The 19455-nt window shown below is 35.1% G+C and overlaps 1 protein-coding gene and 3 long non-coding RNA genes across 4 annotated transcripts; 3 read left to right on the top strand and 1 right to left on the bottom strand.

Moving 5' to 3' along the window:
* Positions 1-1143: 1143 nt before the first annotated feature.
* Positions 1144-5240, bottom strand: LOC139905531 (uncharacterized). The gene is made up of 3 exons (XR_011780389.1): positions 5093-5240; positions 3432-5031; positions 1144-2324 (listed from the first exon to the last, which is right to left on the bottom strand). It is a non-coding gene; the product is annotated as an uncharacterized lncRNA (long non-coding RNA).
* On the top strand, positions 1584-2717 carry LOC121118453 (uncharacterized). The gene is made up of 3 exons (XR_011780388.1): positions 1584-1720; positions 1855-2169; positions 2409-2717. It is a non-coding gene; the product is annotated as an uncharacterized lncRNA (long non-coding RNA).
* Positions 5241-5264: 24 nt separating the features above from the next.
* Positions 5265-5846, top strand: LOC139905532 (uncharacterized). The gene is made up of 3 exons (XR_011780390.1): positions 5265-5368; positions 5476-5632; positions 5712-5846. It is a non-coding gene; the product is annotated as an uncharacterized lncRNA (long non-coding RNA).
* Positions 5847-7320: 1474 nt separating this feature from the next.
* puf (ubiquitinyl hydrolase 1 puf) lies at positions 7321-18595 on the top strand. The gene is made up of 7 exons (XM_040712804.2): positions 7321-8875; positions 9563-14395; positions 14471-14642; positions 14704-14852; positions 14909-17369; positions 17429-17566; positions 17652-18595. Exons 1-7 carry the CDS (start codon positions 7344-7346, stop codon positions 18333-18335), a joined length of 9969 nt encoding a protein of 3322 aa, XP_040568738.2. The 5' UTR covers positions 7321-7343; the 3' UTR covers positions 18336-18595.
* Positions 18596-19455: the final 860 nt, after the last annotated feature.

The following is a 19455-nucleotide window of genomic DNA, read 5'->3' as shown; positions in this document are numbered from 1 at the left end:
GGGCTCAGTTCGGTAACAGGGGATTAAAACAATTTGCGTCGCTAGCTAATTTGAGTCCAAAAAAGGATATTTAAAATAAAAAAAAGGGATGGAGCTACCTTATACGTAGAGTGCGCAGCGCCCTAAGTTCCAGCAGGGACCCCGAAAACTATGGATGCTCCAGACAATGGTCTTCAAAATGGGGAGCATAGGGGGACGCCGGAGATAGAGAATCGATGATTGCTTTTAGTCTTTATATATAGTACACATGTTCCGTATAAAGGGGGCCTCAGCCAAAAATGAATTAGTGTAGGGGTTTTTAGCATAGTAAAGTTAGAGAAACCCTGGCTTAAGAAATATTATAGTTATCATATGATAGGGTTCATACAAGCTGAGTTGTGGACCTGGATCCATATTTTACCCCACCCCTTCGCTCTTTTATTTACACTGTCTATTGCCTAAAACCACTTTTACAGAGCCATAAGAAACCCTTAGCTTTTCGAAAACGCTGCAATTTCACAAAAAAAAACCCTCAGATTAAATACTAATTGATTTAAGCTAATTTATTTATATATTCTATATAGGAACAAAAGCACAAGAACCGACTTTTTTGGTTGCAGTTCAAGAACCAGAACCAATAGACCGATAAAAGCACAACCTTGGTATATGCTATATTATATCTTAATATTTGTTTCTTATATTGGTTCTATTATGTAGATTTTATTGATGATTTATGGACGAAAATTTGTAGCGACCTCATTCATTTAAGTTGAGCGTACAAATTTCCCTATAACAGAGTTTTTATTTGCTATGAATGGGTAACGTTATCGTTGCTGATTTATTGATTGCATTACTGTTTTCATCCATACAATTGAGACTAAATTGAAGTGCTCTGCGTAGTAATCAATCGTTTTCGATCATCAGAATTAAGAAACAAAAATTTTACACCAGAGTTATGAGTCTTGGTATTTTCAAAGAAATTAGGATAGAGCTTTGCTATTCTGTTCAGACCATGTGTGAGACATAGATCATAATTAAAAAATGCTGCTTAAGATTTTTGACTGCTTTTATACAATAAGCTGCACCATCGATAATGAAAACATTTAGTCTCTCACTACAGTAATTGGAGCCCAAACAGTATAAAGTTCCATTAATTTTACAAGATTTGGGTTCAATATGGATTCAAAAAGTGTATATTGTACATACTATATGAGTTTTATTATAAAAATTGGGTTAAATTGAAATATATATGACAGAATTACAAATGTATCACTACGTTTTTAATAAAATATGACATTGATACAGTAAACTCAGTTCATGTCTACGTGTTAGAAATGGTAACTGTTGATTTGTTAAACTTCCCCAAATAATAAATTAAATAAAATTTTGAAATGAGTTATGCATGACCTGTTACAATTTCGTAATAACTTTGAGAAAATTCTTTTACACTTCAGTCAATATAAGCGTATGCCAAATAAAGATATCGTTCCAAGAAAATTTCCATGTTCTTTACTAGCTAGCTGCCTAACTAGTTACTTACTAGCCAGAAAAATGGCTAAAAGGATAATTGTAGCTGCTTAACTAGGTGATAAGCGTGCGCGTGGGTTTCTTGTTTCTAAACACGTTTTTTGGTAAGAGATATATAAACAATTTGTTCAAGAACTGAAGTAGTCCATATTTCTCCTCTGTCCGAAAAGGGGTCGTACATTTCATATGGTATATCGAAAGATAGGAGTCGCAGGTAATATTGAATAACTAAACAAACTATTGGAACCATTTACCAATAGTTCTCCCTCGGTTGTCATTGGATATGTGGAGAGATGACATGGATTTAGACTGATTCCGTTCGTTCACTAACCAATTGTATTTCTATAGGTTTTTCACCTAGAGGCCGTGGTGCTCCTCGTGGAGTTGGCGGCCGAGGAGATGCTTGTGGTGTAAAAACACGTAGTGGTTGAAGCCCATCAGCATGAAGGAGTCTTCATTGCACGTGGGTAGGAAGATGCACTGGTACTCACAATTTAGTACCTAGAGAAGCCGTCTATGGCGAAATGTATCGTATTTAGATCTAAGAGGTGATGCAGGAAAGATCGAGTTGTCGACAAAATTGACATAACTCCTGGATCTGTATTATATCTTGGAGCTGCATCTGAAACATATATTTCTCACGTATCAGATGTTGTTGGACTTGTAAGTATATATGATGAACCCTGTCTCTTATTCTAAGTGCAGCGTTTAATCGACGGGCGGACTTCATTCCTACCCGGCTTTGCAGCGGTGCTAGATTAAAAGGGATGCTAACCAGCTCAGTTTTCATGTGTATGATCATTGGTCTTGATAGCAACCTACAAATTTAATTTGAATTTTATTTAGCTATCACTTGAGTACAACGTACATTAACTAATTCTGGTTATTATTTATCATGATAGGAAGCTATGGTCTATGCAATGCAATTTTCTCATCGGTCATAAATATGACTAAAAAAAGAAAAACGTGGTTCCCTTTATCGAAGATGCTAGGTATCGTCACAAATACCTTATGTTGGTACTCATGGTTGATACGATTTTTGCTGATGTCGCCCAGCCACATCAGGGTCGTATCGTAGCTCACAATGCTCTTTCAAAATTGGATATTAATATGGTCATTTTTGCGGTTCAAACTGCAGACATACTATTTTTAAGTATCTTATTTGTAGATGTATGAAAATGTATATTTAGCTATTAAAATTATGGAACAAACTTTATTTGCATATATGTGGGTGGGATAATTATTTAAAAAGCGTTTTGAAGCGTCAGTACCATAGTGGAATACAACCACCCTGCAGGTATCTAATTATGACTGTGTACTTACGTGATAATATGAGATTAGAACTTTTTAAATCTGAACACTAAATCTCTGTACTTTTTATAATGTTATTATTAATTTGAGAATTTAAAACATATAGTTAACATAATAAAATTAAACTTTTTCGATGAGTAACTGGTTAACATACGTCAGCTTGGTTGAACTTACAACCAGCTCTAGAATATATTATTAGCTGTAAGATCAGCTATCATTAACTTATTGTCTTAAATACTAGATAGTACAGTAGATAATTTAAATAGAAATACGTTGGGGAGGAATTTGGCAACATTTTGAAGAAAAACAAATATGAAAAATCTTGCGAGATGGAAGATGGGTTTTTTCTTTATAATATGGGACTTTTTATGTTAAAAATTTCCCAGGTAAAAAATAATTGAAATTATTTTTTTTCCACATATATATTTTCTATCCTTAGGTTAAGATAGACGAAAACTGTAGGTATGTTACAAAATGCCGATATACGGTACGTAAAAACTTGCGGAAGTGTTTAGGGATCCCCATAAAAATGCTGGATTTTGATCGTTTGAATGGCGAAAATCAATTTGATGTTATTATATATAATGTAGATAAATTTTTAATCTTTCACCAACTTTAATTTTTTTCTTCAATAAGTTTCTTCGTTAATTCGCACCATTCGCCGGAAAAAAAAGATAGCCTTCATAATCACAGATTTGGTGCAATGGATCGAATAAAAGTTATAAGGGATTTTAAAACATTATTGATCTAGTGTATGTATAGTATCCAACCAATTTGTCGATGCGAAGTATACAAATTTTAAACTGACATTAGCACCTTCAATCTTAGTATGAAAGTACTTTCTCTTATTATTACATTTTTTTTTTTCAATTGCAGATAAGTCGTAGGTCAGACTTAAAAGACTGCAGTCCGAATCGATCTTCTGTGGAAAATCCAAAATTTTATAGTTACTACGTCAATTGAGTCGCTGAAGTTAGATAATAGTTAATTACCTCTTTTAAAGAGACAATATACCTGTAGGAGATGTGTTACTAGAACGTGAAATTATACGTTCTAGCTATCATTTATTATTTACCTAGTTCTTATATTCTTTAATCGTAGCTATGGGTTACGAAAATAAAAATATAGCTAGAACTGAAGGATTAATGCATCAGTCTTTAGGGCCGCTGAATGGTTAAAAAGATATGACTTATAAAAAACAAAACCACTGAAAGTAACGTGGAAAAAAGATTGATCAGACGATCCGTCCTAGGATTATGTATTGACAAAGGTGTTAATCCGGTGTGGAATGGACATGTTAAAAAAAAAAGAAATCGAAAATCAACATGGTAATCCTAACAATTTGAATAATGTTTTGGAGGAGAGTATGAATCATATTCATGACGTTGCATTAGATCAGCTGTGACGAGAGAGGAAGGAAAAAAGAATATAAAATAGGACATTTGCTAGAATTACTCCGATTTTAATCTCCAATTCTACTCTAAGTCCAACAAAGACACACAATAATAATTTCGTAACAAATCCTTAGCGTTACACTCCGTCTTTTATGAGCACACTCGAACGTTCAATCAGGCTTTTAATATATTTAGAAAAAGATGTTCACCACTCAGGAATTAAATAATAATGATAGCTGTTAAGAAAAATTAAATTCGTTCTTTATACTACCAATTACAAATTAACGGGCCAGGTAAAAAACACACCGGATTTACATGTATGTCGGACTAGGAGACACTCCATGGGATCCTCTGCTGATGTTATAATGCGGGAAAGAGGGAATAATCGTTAATCAGACATTGGAGGAGTCCATGGAATTAACAGCATCTCACTGTTCCTATCGTACATTTTGTCAAAATATGATTAATAATTCGTTTGCCCGACGTGGAATGTGTACATATGTCTAAAAGTTATAAAAAGTATTAAAGTTATAATTGTAAGACAGAGTAGAATTGGGGATGACCATCGGAGTAATTATATTAAATACCCTTGTTTATATCCTTTTCTCCTTCCTCTCTGGTCACAGCTGATCTAATGAAACGTCATCCGCATTATTCTTTCTCTCCTCCAAAATATTCTTCAAATTGTCAGGGTTACCATGTTGATTTTCGGGTTCTTCTTATTTAACATGCCCATTCTACACTGGATTTTCATCATTGGGTCTTCAGTCTGGTGAAGTGAATGCAGAATGGATCAGTCTCTTCTATATTTTTCTGTTCCCTGTTTTATTCAAATTGATATGATTATATGAAATTATGTATTTAAATATGTCAAGCATTACGTAAAGGATCAAATCAGTAGTCATAGTGGAGTAATGATAAATCGTTGATTTAATATCATTTTTACAATATTTCCACTCAAAATAATGGTTAGTAAGGAGTACGAGAGCGCTCGTACGAACCCAAGTGTCAAAATAAATTATTTATTAAGCGAGATTGTAAATAAACTGTGGCTAGGGGTCGTGTATGCAAGCGAAAACGATATCAAGTTAGTTGAGCTGCTTGATCGCGTAAGCTGAACAATAAAACGGAGAAAGGGAAAGAAAAGAGTACAAAATGTAGGTATATAATATTATATATAATGTATTTTAAATGCAGTATATATATATATACATTAATATAATATATTTTATGTAAGTAATAATAATAATAAATACATACACAGACTACGGTATATGACTTGACAGAGAACGAAAGAAGGAAGGAAAAAGGGAGAGAGAGAGTGCTCAAGTAGGGAACAGTGAAATGAAATGAATATGGAGCTTCTTTTGGCGTGCGCTTATTTTGACTCAAGTACAAAATATTTTTCTCATATTAATAAAGTAAATACTTTAAACTAAAGCATTAAAACCTCATATCTTCACTATTTTAACTATAATTTTTTATTTTTTATTTAAAAAGTTTAGGGATGAAAGAATTATCATTTCAATGGCATAAATTCAATTTGTTATTCAACCCAATTTCATAATGAAATACATGTATTACTATGCATTTTTAACACTGCAGATAAAAATTATAATAAATAATTAACAACTAATCAAACTTTTGTAAAAAAAAATGGCAGTTCAATAAATTTTTGAAGCACTTTTCCTGTTTTTATTTGCATGAAGTTGGTTGTTCACTTCAGAAACAAAAAAATCAGCTTAGACATTGAAGAAAACAAGTGATGACTAGGTAATAATTACTAATTGACGATTTCAGCAAGCATGTTAATTGAATAAGAAATTAATTTGCTCTCACTCCTTTGGAGAAATTCACTGGAATAGATATTGTGTAATGACATAGCGTATATTGCAAATAATATATGTGCTTCACTTGTGTTAAATTAAAGATATATAATACATATTCTACATCATGGAAATGATGATTGTTTAATGGTTGAAATTTAATTAAAAAAATAATTATAATACAAATTGCGTAAGTTATGAGATGTTAAAGTGTCAATTGACTGCATTTACTCTGTTAATATGAGACAATTATTTTGCACTCCCGTCAAGCACAAAAAAGAAGGCTTCTACATACATTTCATCACTCACTGAGTGTTCCCTGGCTCAGGGGGGAGAGAGGGAGAGAGAGAGAGAAGACAGAAAGAGAGGGAGAGAGAGAGAGAAGGAAAGAAAGAAAAGAAAGAAAGAAAGAAAGAGTTTAAACAAAAAAAATCCAATCTGAATCTCATTTGATGTCTCGATGGAATGGATGGATGCCCTGTATTTCTGATATTGATTTAATTAAAGGGAGAGGATACACAAGAGCAGGGAGGAAGGAAGTAATCGGGAGTAGTGTGGAGAGATCTTTGGTGGATTGGGACACTCTCTTTGGTATAATTCCGTGATGTTGGGAGGTGTGGGAGGCGATGAAGAAGGGACGGCGGAAGAAGGAGGCGACTCCTGGTGTGAAGTCTGTGGAGAATTGCGTCACTTGCTGCGAAACCAAGAGGAAGAATCTCAGGATGAGGATGCCGTCCAATTTGTGCTTAAAGAAGGGCCGGATCTCATTTCCAAAGCGGAAATCGGTGCTCTGTATCGTTATTTGAATGCTTGGGTCTCGAATCGTCAATGTCATTGCCTTTTCAAGGAGGGAGGATTAACACACAAGTTTGCTTCTTCTCTGGAGTCCTTGATTGGAGTTGCACTCTATCTCATTAAGAATCTTGGAGCTCCTCCCTCATCTCTGTCATGGGCCACGCAAGAGATTGAAAGACTCCTTCAGTTTCTCTCCAAAGTCTTTATGCTTCAATTTCCACTCTATTCCGGGTTTAAACATTCCGGTCTACGTCCTCCGGATGTGTCTCAAGGAAAAGATCACAGATTTAATCAAATGAGAGAATTTTTCCCCTTTTTAAGGGGACAGCAATACTCTGTTTAGTCCGGATTTCTTTATATGTAGTACGGGGTTTCAGCATTTAAATACACCCGAAAATAATGAAGTGTTTATTCGTAGTAATGACAGGCTAATCCGGGTATTGCTCCCCTCCCTCCCTCCTCCTTGTTTATTTGTCATATTCATCTCTGTTACTTTTGTAACACGTTTGTCATGACAATGAGGATATATATTGAAAATTTTCTCATTTTATTAAATTGCCTCTTTCTTATTTATATAGTTGAAGCAACTCAATTAGCAGTCTACTGTGATCACCATGATGCTTCCTCGGATTTTCCTCTCAGTTTATTGCGGAATGTGTCCCTCTTCTGCAAAAGTGGGGGTCTTCAAGGTATGGCCAACGCTTTTAAACTTTCCCCGTCAGTCTTGACACTTCCTCTGGCGCATGCACTCATCTCTATTCTTTGCAATGTCAAACTTTGGCTCAATTACAGAGCCTTACTTCAACTTTTCACTCCTGTCAGAACGAATGCACTCCATTATATGTGTCAACTTGAGGATTCTGATCTTAGACAGAACTCAGCTAGGCATATGTCAGACTTTCTATGGTCCTGTGTTAAAGAAAATTTAGACTCTCCCATTTCTTTCGATAAAGATGGGTTAGAGCTAGCCTTAAAGTATTTTACTTCATCAACATTAACCATGCGCCTCGCTGGTATTGCACAAATTAATTCACACGTCAATTTATTCAACGAAATGTGTAATACGGAAAGTGTGGTTGAAGTAGAAAATGTGGGACTACAATTAGCGGCTTGGGTACTTCAAAACGGCATAGTTGAACATATTTTTGGTCCTAATCTTCACGTAGAAATTATAAAACAGTCTCATATATTGTTAAATTTTCTGGCTGTGGAAGGGAAAATAACCAATCAACATATTGGAGTTGTCTGGCAAGCTGCTCAATTAAAGCACTGCTCTAAACAAGTTCACGATCTCCTACTACCTTTAATTAAGAATTTAGAAGCTGGGCCCGTTTTGCATTTATATGAACTCTTGAAAAATTTGCCCATTAAGGATCATACAGAACAAACCATTCACTTGGCTCAGGTTTTACAAAAGTTCATTTGGACTTCAGGAGGAACTTTTAACCATTTGATTCAAGAGGCAGCCTCTACTTCCATTGGGAAAAAAACTCCCCTGACGCCGCAAAAAAGGGATATTCGAGTTTCTTCTTCCTCTGATGAAGATGAATCGGATAAAAGTAAGAATATTGAAAAGGAAGTCGAGCCTATCATGGTGGAAGTAGTTGTGAAACCCGTTATTTCTTCCGAATCCGTTGATAAAAAGTCCATAAATAGTTCTGAGTGTGATTTTGGAATTGATGATCTTGACGAGGATGATCTGAATGAGTATTCTGACGAAGAAGATGATGAAGAGGAGGAGGAAGAAGAAGAGGAGGAAGAAGACGAAGAGGACGATACTGAAAATGAGGATTTTCAAAAGAAGCAAAAAGTGTCAAAGAAAAAGCCTCTAGCTCCTTCTACACTAACTTCTGACAAGGATGACGAAATTGAAGCAAAAAAGAAAAATTCGAACGATCAATCCAATGAGGAAACTGATAGGAAACTTGAAGAGAATGCTGGTACTCCTGCTCCAGAAGATGTAAAAGATATTCCTAAGCTTGTACCGATGAAGGAAGAAGAAGATCCAAATAATGTATCATCGTCATTTATAGAAACAGAAAAGTAAGGAAACAAATTTTATATCTAATTAATTATGCACTATATATATATTATTTTTTTGATGGTTTGAAGACCTATAAAACAATTTTTATCAAATAGCTATAGAATTGAGAATAAAATATAAAAGTGGCCAATTACAATAACATAAATGTGCATTCGGGATCTGAAATTTTGCAGAAAGTGTTTTCTTGATGCTCTCCAGTAAAAAAAAAACATAGTTTAGTTAAAAAATGTTACTCAGGGCAACTCGCTTGTACTTGCAAGGACGATCGCAGGATTCTGGTTTGGGATGGGGGGAGGGAGTTAGCTCAGAAATTTGATGACGTTATAAAATATATTTTTCATTCTTGCTTTGTCTTATCAATTACAAATGTATACCTACGCTTTTGATAAAATATGACATTAATACAATAGACTTAGTTAATGTCTATTATTTATAGCTTATAAATTTGGGGGTTAGGTTGTCAGCGGGACAATTTTTTATGAGGTAATAGCACTGCAAGTACTAGTTTCAATATTAGTACCACTTTAAGTGCGTTAGTACCACTGTATTAATGGTATACCGAACCATACTTGTTGCAATTTACTTAGATATTATTTTTTGACTTACGCTTTAAAATCGTTTTATTATTCATCTCTAAAAAGGCTATTATTACATTTTAATATTATTATTATTTTTTTCTTCCTTAGACCAATTATCAAAGATGTACTTTCAATATCAAAGGGAGTGAAAAGAGCATTGCATGAACACTCGTCCAGTGATTCAGAGGTTGGAGAAGACTCTAAAAGCGAATCTCCACAATTAGACGTGAAGAAAAAGCTTCGCATGTCAGATGAACAAAAATCTTCTCTTAGTTTAGTCAAATCAGGAATAGCTCCTTGGTGGCATAATGCATCTGCAAATAATCCAATTAGGTGGCCTACTGGCTCAGCAATGACGGAATTAGCGAATCTCGTGAATGCTCACCCTGCCGGTCCCCCCGCTTTTGGCATTCGTTCTCCAGAAATGCATGAAATGAGACCGTTTTTAAGAAATATGGGGGCCAATCAGCGTGAGGTATTTACTCTGGAGGAAGGATTTTCAGGGGATAATGATTCTGTTTCTTCTCGTCTCTCTAACAAGTCTGACAAAAATCTTGCTGATTTTGAAGATGAAACCTCAGTTGAGGAGGAAATGTTACAAGTTGCTCAGCCTCAGGATATAAATGCAGTTCTTCATCACCACCAACAGCAACAACTTGCGTCTTTATATCATCAGCATCATAGACTAGCATCTGCTGCAGTCGCTACATCCTCCAGTGCAAGGCGGCAAAAAGAAGAAACAGAAAGGGTTACTTCTCATTACAAACTTGAATCAGCATGTGAGCCTGGTAATACACTCCTTTGGGATCTATTACAGGATGGCAATATTGAAAACTTAGCGGAAGGACTTGCAACTGAGGCGGAGAAAGCATTGACAAGCCTTTTGTGTTTTAATATGGAACGGTTTATTCGCATGAAGTTCGTGGAAGGGTGCCTCAACAACGTGGCTAAAAATAAATCTGTTGTCATATCTTTACGCTTATTACCAAAATTATTCCAGTCGTTTCAACATTTCCGTGGTATGGATACCCACGAGGTTTCAATGTATGCTGAAAGGAAATTCGGTATGACTAATTTGTTCTTCAATAACCTTCATGACTACTTTAAGTCTAGAAAGAGTAATGAAGTTGAAGAACCATTTTTCAATCATTTAGCTCAAGTTCAAGTTCGCCTTCAGTTTCTTGGTGTTTTGTTTTCTATTCAAGTTTCACCCATTGATTTTAGGCTTTCAAATGATCAGATTCATATTCTCTGGGAATGTTTAGCATCTGATCCAATCACATCGGATGATCTTTTCCAATGGCTTCTCATCCAAGCGCATTCAAAAGAACAACATGCAATAGGCTTAGATGGATTTAAGTTGATATATAACGAAAAAATACCTCTTGTTAAGCCAGAAACTATTTCCATGTTAGGCTTAAATTTATTTTCTCAACTTTGCCAGCTTTCACGTATTACAAAGCAGAATAGTTTAGATGATGATAGTGTTAAAATGGATCAGCTATGGAAGATTGCATTATGTGCTCAAAACACGGATGTATCTATGAAAGCCATACAAATTTTAAATACAGCTTATTTCGGCCAAGGAGAAGAGTTTCTAATTACATGTATGAAAAGTCTAAAAAATGCGTCAAATGATCTTGAGAACGGAAAAGATGAAACATTAATTCGTATTCAAAGAGCATTACTATTATTAAAAACATACTTGGAAACTTTTCGAAGAAAGTATGCCTATAACTTTCGACGATTATCCATCGATGGCCTTGGTGTTTCAACTCATGCTGAATTAGTGGAACTGCGTTCCATTGGATCTATTCGAGTTGTAGTCCAAGCAGCCGGATTTCAAGATAAAGTTACTTTTGAAATGCAACCTATGGATCTTGTAGCTGATCTGAGAGCTGAAATTTCTGCATGGTGGGAGGGTAAAACATCGAGAGAAAAGAAAACATCAAGTCCTCTATTAGGATCTATGCTGAATGAAGGACCACTAAGAATTATCACCCAAGGACAAGAAATTACCTCGGATACGGATGAGAAATCTTTAGTAGAAATGGGCTTCAAAGATTTGCAAATGGTATTTGTGTCTCAGGGTGCAAATGGTTCTAGTAGGACCCCTACGATGGGAAATAGAAGTGGTAACATTGATTTGCCTCCTTTTCCTGGGAAAGATAAAATGCCCATGAATTTGTTACTTAATCCAGAGCATTTTGAACAGCTTTTTTCGCTTATGAATAATTTGAGTACTCTTCGTCTGAAAAATGAAAAGAGTGAAGCAATTCCACACACGAAAGCTCAAATATTATCACGCCGTGTTTGGGATATTTTAATGCTCCTACCTACTAATCCTGAAATCAAAGAAAAACTGTTAACCATTGAAGACAGAGCTGAAGAGGAGATAAAGGACCTATTGAGCCCTTCATCACCTCAAAAGTTGATGTATACATTTTATATAGTAGATTGGTTAGGCAGGCCTGCTCGACTTCGAAGGCAGTCTGGTGTTATGGAAAATATGACAGTTGAAGAGTTCAGTCCAACTACAGGAAATATTTGGATTAATAAATTCATCCTATCGGGAGGTTTAAGACATTTATTTGATATATTTACTTCTGGAGTATTGCAGTACAATGAAGAAACAAGAATGTGGTGTGAATGGAAGCAAGATTGTTTAAGCGCTCTTATTAAACTATTAGTTCAATTTGGTGTTGATTCTGAAGATTATGATGCTCTAGCTGATCAAATCATTGAAGATTCCCCGCCAAAGAAAAAATTAAGAGGGAAAAGGAAATTTAGTGGTCCTGATCGTCTTCTTGTACCAAGACTATCTCAAACGATGTTAGATCTCATGAATGTTGATGTGGTAATGCCTCAAATTACTTCAGTTCTTTTAGAAGTTTCACGAGTGAAGGATCCAAATCAGTATCGAACTGGTGTGTTTGGCCGTGCACAAGTCGTTCATTTTTGTTTAAGCTTACTCGTGGCTTGGATTTACTCTATGAATGATATTGAGGATGCCCTCCTCTCCTCTAATGGACTACCTGCTTGGCTGAGGCATCTTGTTTTAGAAGATTATGACCCAGCTGTACGTAGAGAAATGTGCACGGGTCTCTATAAACTGTGTATGGGATCTACGACGTCTGGAAAAACTGGAGTGTCTGTCACAGGTCCAATGCTTAGTATTCTATTGGAGTTTTTAGATGATGCCTTGCTCATGAAACCTGTCAAACGAGAAAACCATGTTGTTGAAGAAGGTAAAGAGCCATATGGTCCTGCATGCCGTGACTATTTCTGGATATTGTGTCGTTTAACAGATATTATACGAAATGACAATGATACTTCTGGTCTTGTTGATTTAGACCAACTTTCCAGACAATTAGCCTGTGGTCTTGTGTCCAGAAAATTTTATGAGAAAAGACATGGCGATCCAAGCCCTGATGACGCTCTTGTGGGAACTCTTAATTTACTCTGCGCAGTTATGAAACATCAGCCATCCTTTAAAATTTCTTCGGAAGGGCAAGAATTTATTCTTCATCTTTGGGAGTGTCTCTTTGCCCTACCTTCCCCCAGAGAAAAAAATCTTCCCAAATGCAAATCCAACGCTTCTCGAACCGCCTGCTATGATCTTCTAATTGAAATGTGTAAAGGATCTCTCCAAAATTATTTGATTATTCATGAAAAGCTGATGACCCAACATGAAGCTGACGCTCATAAACCCTATCAATGGGAGTATTGGCCAAGAGATGATGGTAGGGCTGAATGTGGTTATGTAGGACTAACCAATTTAGGTGCTACATGTTATATGGCTACGTGTGTACAACAACTTTATATGATTCCAGAGGCAAGATCCGCAATTTTAAAGGCAGATTTAAATTCAAATGGCAAGCATTCCAATACTTTATATGAACTTCAAAGAATGTTTGCATATCTTCGAGATTCTGAGCGAAAGGCTTATAATCCACTTTCATTCTGTAAAACTTATCAAATGGACCACCAACCTCTAAATACGGGAGAGCAAAAAGACATGGCTGAATTCTTTATCGATCTGCTTTCAAAAATAGAGGAAATGACACCTGATATAAAACATGTTATCAAGGACATCTTTTGTGGCACATTAACTAATAACGTTGTTTCCCTTGATTGTAATCATGTTTCAAAAACCATAGAGGAGTTCTATACGGTTCGGTGCCAAGTTTCTGAGCTGAGGAATCTGCATCAATCTCTAGAAGAAGTGACAGTTAAAGATACATTAGAGGGAGATAACATGTATACCTGTTCTCAATGTGGTAAAAAAGTCAGAGCTGAGAAAAGAGCATGTTTTAAGAAATTACCCAAAATTTTAGCATTTAACACAATGCGTTATACTTTCAATATGATAACCATGCTAAAGGAAAAGGTTAATACTCATTTCTCTTTTCCATTTTGCTTGGATATGTCACCTTACATGGAGAAGAATCTAATTCCGGGAAAAAGTGAGAAGGAAGATCAAGATAATGAAAGTACTAAGGGTTATGAATACGAAATCATAGGAGTGACTGTACACACTGGAACAGCGGATGGAGGTCATTACTATGCATTTATTAGAAGTTCACAGAAAGACAAATGGTATTCCTTCAACGATGCTGAGGTGAAACCTTTCGACCAGAATCAGATAGCCTCTGAATGTTTTGGTGGGGAGATGAATAGTAGAACATACGATCAAGTTACTGATAAATTTATGGATTTAAGTATAGAAAAAACCAATAGTGCATACATGCTGTTTTATGAAAGGGTTGAGCCGTCTTCATCAGCCTCTCAAGCTGGTCCCTCTACTTCGTTGGCTAGTGAAGCAAATGAAACACCTCTCGTGAAAAATATTGATCTTTCACAAAACTTAGAGGAATGGATCTGGCAAGACAATATGAATTTCATTCAGGACAATAATATCTTTGATCATACTTATTTCAAGTAGGAACTTTTTACTTTATTTTCTTCAAATACTCATTACCAACTTTTAACTTATGGCTTCATTTCTTTCTTTAGTTTTATGTGGCAAATGGTTGGTTCTATACCGACGACAATCAGTGGACAAAAGGCAAATGAAGATATTACACTTCTTTCAGGAAAGTTAGCAACCTCATTTTTCCTTGAAAGCTTTATTCATGCCAAGGAAAAGTTAAATATCGTTCAATGGGTCGAACTATTGACCAAACAGGTGTGTATAATCATATGGTAATTAATGAATATGTTTACGTTCTACTAATTATTTTGTTTAGTTTGATAGTTCTACAGCAGCCTGCAGTTGGTTTCTCAACCATATGGCAAGAGACAATCACTGGCCGGTTACTATTTTCCTTAAATGCCAGGTTCAAACCATTCGGCAAATGTTTCATCGTCTCTGTATTCATGTCATTCAGAAACTAAGGTATTTAATAAGTCTATGTTCTGATTTATTTATCACTAATTCTTGTTCTTTTGAAGGCCCATGGAAAAAGAACTCTACATGCAGCCCTGGTTGCCTAAAGAATCTGATGAACGCTATCCTTCCGAGGAAGTTCGATCTCTCATAGGTGCATCTTCGCCCATCACAAGATTTATTCGTATGTTGCTTCGATTGTTAGAGTCTGGTTCTGCTCGACCACATTTGAAGCACTTAACTGAACTATTTCGATTTCTTTATGATTTTTCAAAACTTGGAGAAGAGGAAACAAACTTTCTTTTGTCAGTGAATACAATTACGATTTATGCTGACTTTTATTTGAAAGCAATTAAACAGAACCATGATAACATGATCACTATTGATGTCATTTCTGATGACGAGGATGATGATGATGATATTATTGCTCTTACACCAATTGCTGAATCAAGCAAAATGGCCTCCTTAGATAAAATGGTGTGTCTCATTGCCTTGTTGGTTGAAAAATCAAGAGGTGACGATAATTTGATACATTTATCGGAATCAGATACTAATGCTTTAACTGGAGGCAAATCCCTAGTATTCCTCTTTAATATAACAAAGGACAATATCAATACATGCCAGACCTGTAACTTGATCTTCTCTCTCACTCGCAATAACCCAGAACTTGCTGAACAAGTAGCCGGAATGGTCTTTGCTGGTGTTAAACAGGCGGATTTTTCTATGCATTTTTTCAGACTTTTGACATTGCTAACTGAATTTTCAGGAGGACCTTCTGGTATGCCATGTTTTACAAATTTGGTCATGCATAAGGTATGGGAACTCGCCAAAACGTGTCCACAAGCTGCATTAGATTGGCTTTCAATTCAAGTGACACGAAACCGTTATGTTCAGACGTGGCTAGTTTCCACTCTTGAAAATTGGGTAGAGCAATATCTTATTGCCCATCCGAATCAAAAAGTAAGAAACTCTGCGTCTTTCCTCGTTGTCAGTTTAGTACCTTCAAATCATTTTCGTCAAGCATTCCGAACAGCCAGGTCAAGCACAGTTATCCTAGATTCAGAAGAAAGAGATATTCTTCATCAAGTGATAGAATTCCTTTTTGGGCTCCTACTTAACTGTAGACACTATGCTGATTTACAACAACATGGATCAGCAAAACTTGTGGCTTACTTTCAGACCATGTCACATTTTTTACTGAGTAGAACTGAAAAACTGATGTTTGAGCCTCATTTTCTTAATCTCTGGCAGCTCTTCCATCCAAAACTGTCAGAGCCGTCAATTCCGATTCATCATAATAAGCAAGCACTTCTTAATTTTTGGTACAATTTATGTATGGATTGTACTGAAAATGTGAGAATGATTTTATCAAATCCTAACGTGACAAAAAATATTGCATTCAATTACATTCTAGCTGATCATGAAGACACAGAAGTTATTAATTTTAACCGCATCATGCTACCAACCTACTATGGACTTTTAAGATTATGTTGTATTCAATCACGTAGTTTTACAAGGCAATTAGCACAGCATCAAAACATACATTGGGCCTTCAAGAACATAACACCTTACACCACACAGTACACCGTAGCTTGTGATGAACTCTTTAAACTTATGGCACTTTTTGTCCAAAAGTTTCCAGAAGAAGAGCAGCATGAACGTTCCTCGGATGAAGTGCATAACGATGACGATGAAGAAGATGAAATTCGGAGTTTTCGTCATCAAACTCTTCAGTTGTATTTATCCATACTCGATGGGCGTTCATCATGGAGTACATTAATTAATGCATTGAAGATTTTAATCGATACTAATGAAGATAAAATCTTTGTAGTGTATAATAATGGTTTGGCTCTCATATTTGATGCCCTCAATATGCTGCATATGATGCTTCATGAAGCAACAGCTTGTCATGTCACTGGGGAATTAATAGAGCTATTGACAATATTTCTTGAACTAGTCAAAGCTGTTCGTTGTCAGCGAAATAATAGTGAAATTCGGCAAATTCTTTCAAGATGGAAAGACATGTCGGAAATGACGGGACGCATGCTCACTCTCTGTAATTCTTTTAACCCTCCAGACTTAAGAAATGTTTGTTTATCGGGAATCAAAGAAATGCTCCTTCTGTGGCCCACTGAAATGCTTAACATATTGGTGCCAATGCTACACAGAGCTCACACAAATTCTTCTGATATGGACTCTGTCGGGCTGGGCCCATACTTTCCTAGGAAAGGATCTCCTAATATTCCAGCTCTCAAAACAATTCGTCCTCCTAGACCCATGTTTCAAATGGCTGTTCCAGCATCCCAACTATTGGCACATCATGGCCAAGATCCAGAATATGATAGATCCTTGCAACAGTATTTTGCTCAATATCACGCCACTGTGGATTTGATGGTTCGAGTTTCTGTCAATGAGAATAACTTGACAAAAATGTTGGTTGACCTATCTGCCATGGTTGGACTTGACGGAGTTTCTCTTCATATGCAACTTTTCCCTAAGTTATGGACAGATATTCACAATACCCAAGTAAAAACGTTATTATTCATTTGTGCTATATTCACTAATCTCCGTAATTTATTTTTTAGCTTATTGATCGAAAATTCATTCTGATGCTTATTTCTTCGCATGGTTTCTTGGAGTACGTTGACGCAGTTCTCTTAGACGAAAGATCATCTTTAAACAATCCTCACATATTTAACTTCCTATTACTATTTTTTCCTAAGGTATATTTAGTTCTAATACAATAAGAAAAAAAAAAGTGTAATACTTAATAAATTAAATTATTTTTTTCATTATTTTTGTGTGTAGGTCTCTAATCAAGTTTTAACAGAACAAGTTCAAAGTATTATTTCACAGTTGGTGAGTAATTTTATTGACATGGCGGGAACATTTGTTTTAGATCGAGTCACACCAGTAAGGCATCTCAACGGTGATTTGCGCGCCCTATTTTTAGTCAGCTCTTCAAGGTCAAACTTTCTTTCTGATGAATTATTGCAAGCTCTAAAGATACTCCGCTCCAGTGTCGAAAAGAAACTGGAAGGCAAAGGGAGACCTTCTTCTGAAGAAATTTGCGAACTGAATAAATCAGAAGTATTTGTTGAGGGCAAGTCATTCTTGGATTCTGAAAATGTGGAAGAATCTGCCCCCTCAACATCCTCTAAAAATAATCATCCTTGTTCTATTAGTACTGACATAGACGATAGTGACATTTCTAAGAAACTTGAGACCACCACTTCCTCTGCTGAAGAACTTCGTAAAAGTGCGGATTGTAAGTTGATTGATGCATTAAGTGTTCTTTTTCGGACATTGATACTTCTTGTTCAAATGAGCGAGAAAAAGTTGAAAGGGAAGGAAGACAAAACCTCCGACAAGGAGGAAGCTCAAGATAATAATAGTGAATTGGATAAACAAAAAGCATCAAGTAGTAAGGAAGGGGATGAGGATAAGTTAGAAGAAGATGAATGCCAGGAGAAGAAACCAACTTTGTGCTAAAAAATAAAAAACTCGGAAACTCTCTTTCTAATCTCAAAAAGAAAGTTGATATAATTACTTTTAAATATAGTAATTGACCAAAGAAATTTGTCATGAACGTCAGTTATATTAACAACCACCCTTTTATATATATATATATGTATTAAGTTATGTATGATTCGCCAAAGTTTGTATGTATCGAATATTTCGTGCTAATTTATAATTTTCAACTGTAATACACTTGCATATATATTTATATATATTAAAGTCTTTTGACAGTATTTTTAAATAATATTTATTTGGTTAGAAAAAATACATATTTTGTTGGTTATTAGAGTATTATTCGTTGATATTATGATCAAATCCATTACTCTTACTAGAGTAGTATTTGTTTGAGACAAAAAAATACAACATGCAACAGTATTTAGGCCCGCAGGCTGAAACTTTCAATGGATATCGGTTTGGCCTTTTAAAAAAGTTCAAGTTTTTAGGGTATAACTACGATTAAGTGCCATATTTCGAGATGAAAGAACTATATAGATGAAAATCAAAGTAATTATAAATTGATACAAACATTTCAGCATTTAAAAAATGAACTATTGAATACTTTATCTTGATTAAAATTATAAAAAAATTTATGAAACCACCAAGAAATCGAGTAAAATGAAGGACCATACTTAGAAGCTAATATTTTATTCATTTATTTTTCCTGTGCTGTATATCCGAGTTGCAGTTATAGAATATACCTTATATTTCAATTTAAAAAAAATGCCTTTAAAAAAAGTCGATTTTGATAGATTTTGTGGTCAAATTAGTTTTTAAATTTATTTAGAAATTTATATATAATAAGCTTGTTAGGTTGTGTGAATATAGGTTACAATAATACTCAGGAAAAAAATGAGTTCAATTAATCCATTATTTTGAATATGAAGCATCAATTAACTTGTTTTAATCCCCTTACTAATTCCCTAATTATTGTTGATTAATTTAGTAAAAATCCCTATAAACAATTCAATTTTTTCTTTGGAATATTATTGTAATCTATATTAACGCAACCGAAACACATTATTATTTTTAAATATTTCTTAATAAATATTAAAACTAAATTGACCAAAAATCAATCAAAATCGACTTTTATAAA

This window comes from Lepeophtheirus salmonis, chromosome 5 (genome assembly GCF_016086655.4).
Source record: "Lepeophtheirus salmonis chromosome 5, UVic_Lsal_1.4, whole genome shotgun sequence".
Classification (NCBI taxonomy): Eukaryota; Metazoa; Arthropoda; class Copepoda; order Siphonostomatoida; family Caligidae; genus Lepeophtheirus; species Lepeophtheirus salmonis.
This window is presented reverse-complemented; position numbering and strand designations above follow the sequence as displayed.

Coding starts and splice junctions, on each gene's coding strand:
- puf (XM_040712804.2), top strand. CDS start 7,344: ATGACAATGAGGATATATATTGAAAATTTTCTCATTTTATTAAATTGC. Junction 14,643..14,703: donor TCGAACTATTGACCAAACAG/GTGTGTATAATC, acceptor TATTTTGTTTAG/TTTGATAGTTCTACAGCAGC. Junction 17,370..17,428: donor CAGATATTCACAATACCCAA/GTAAAAACGTTA, acceptor TTTATTTTTTAG/CTTATTGATCGAAAATTCAT.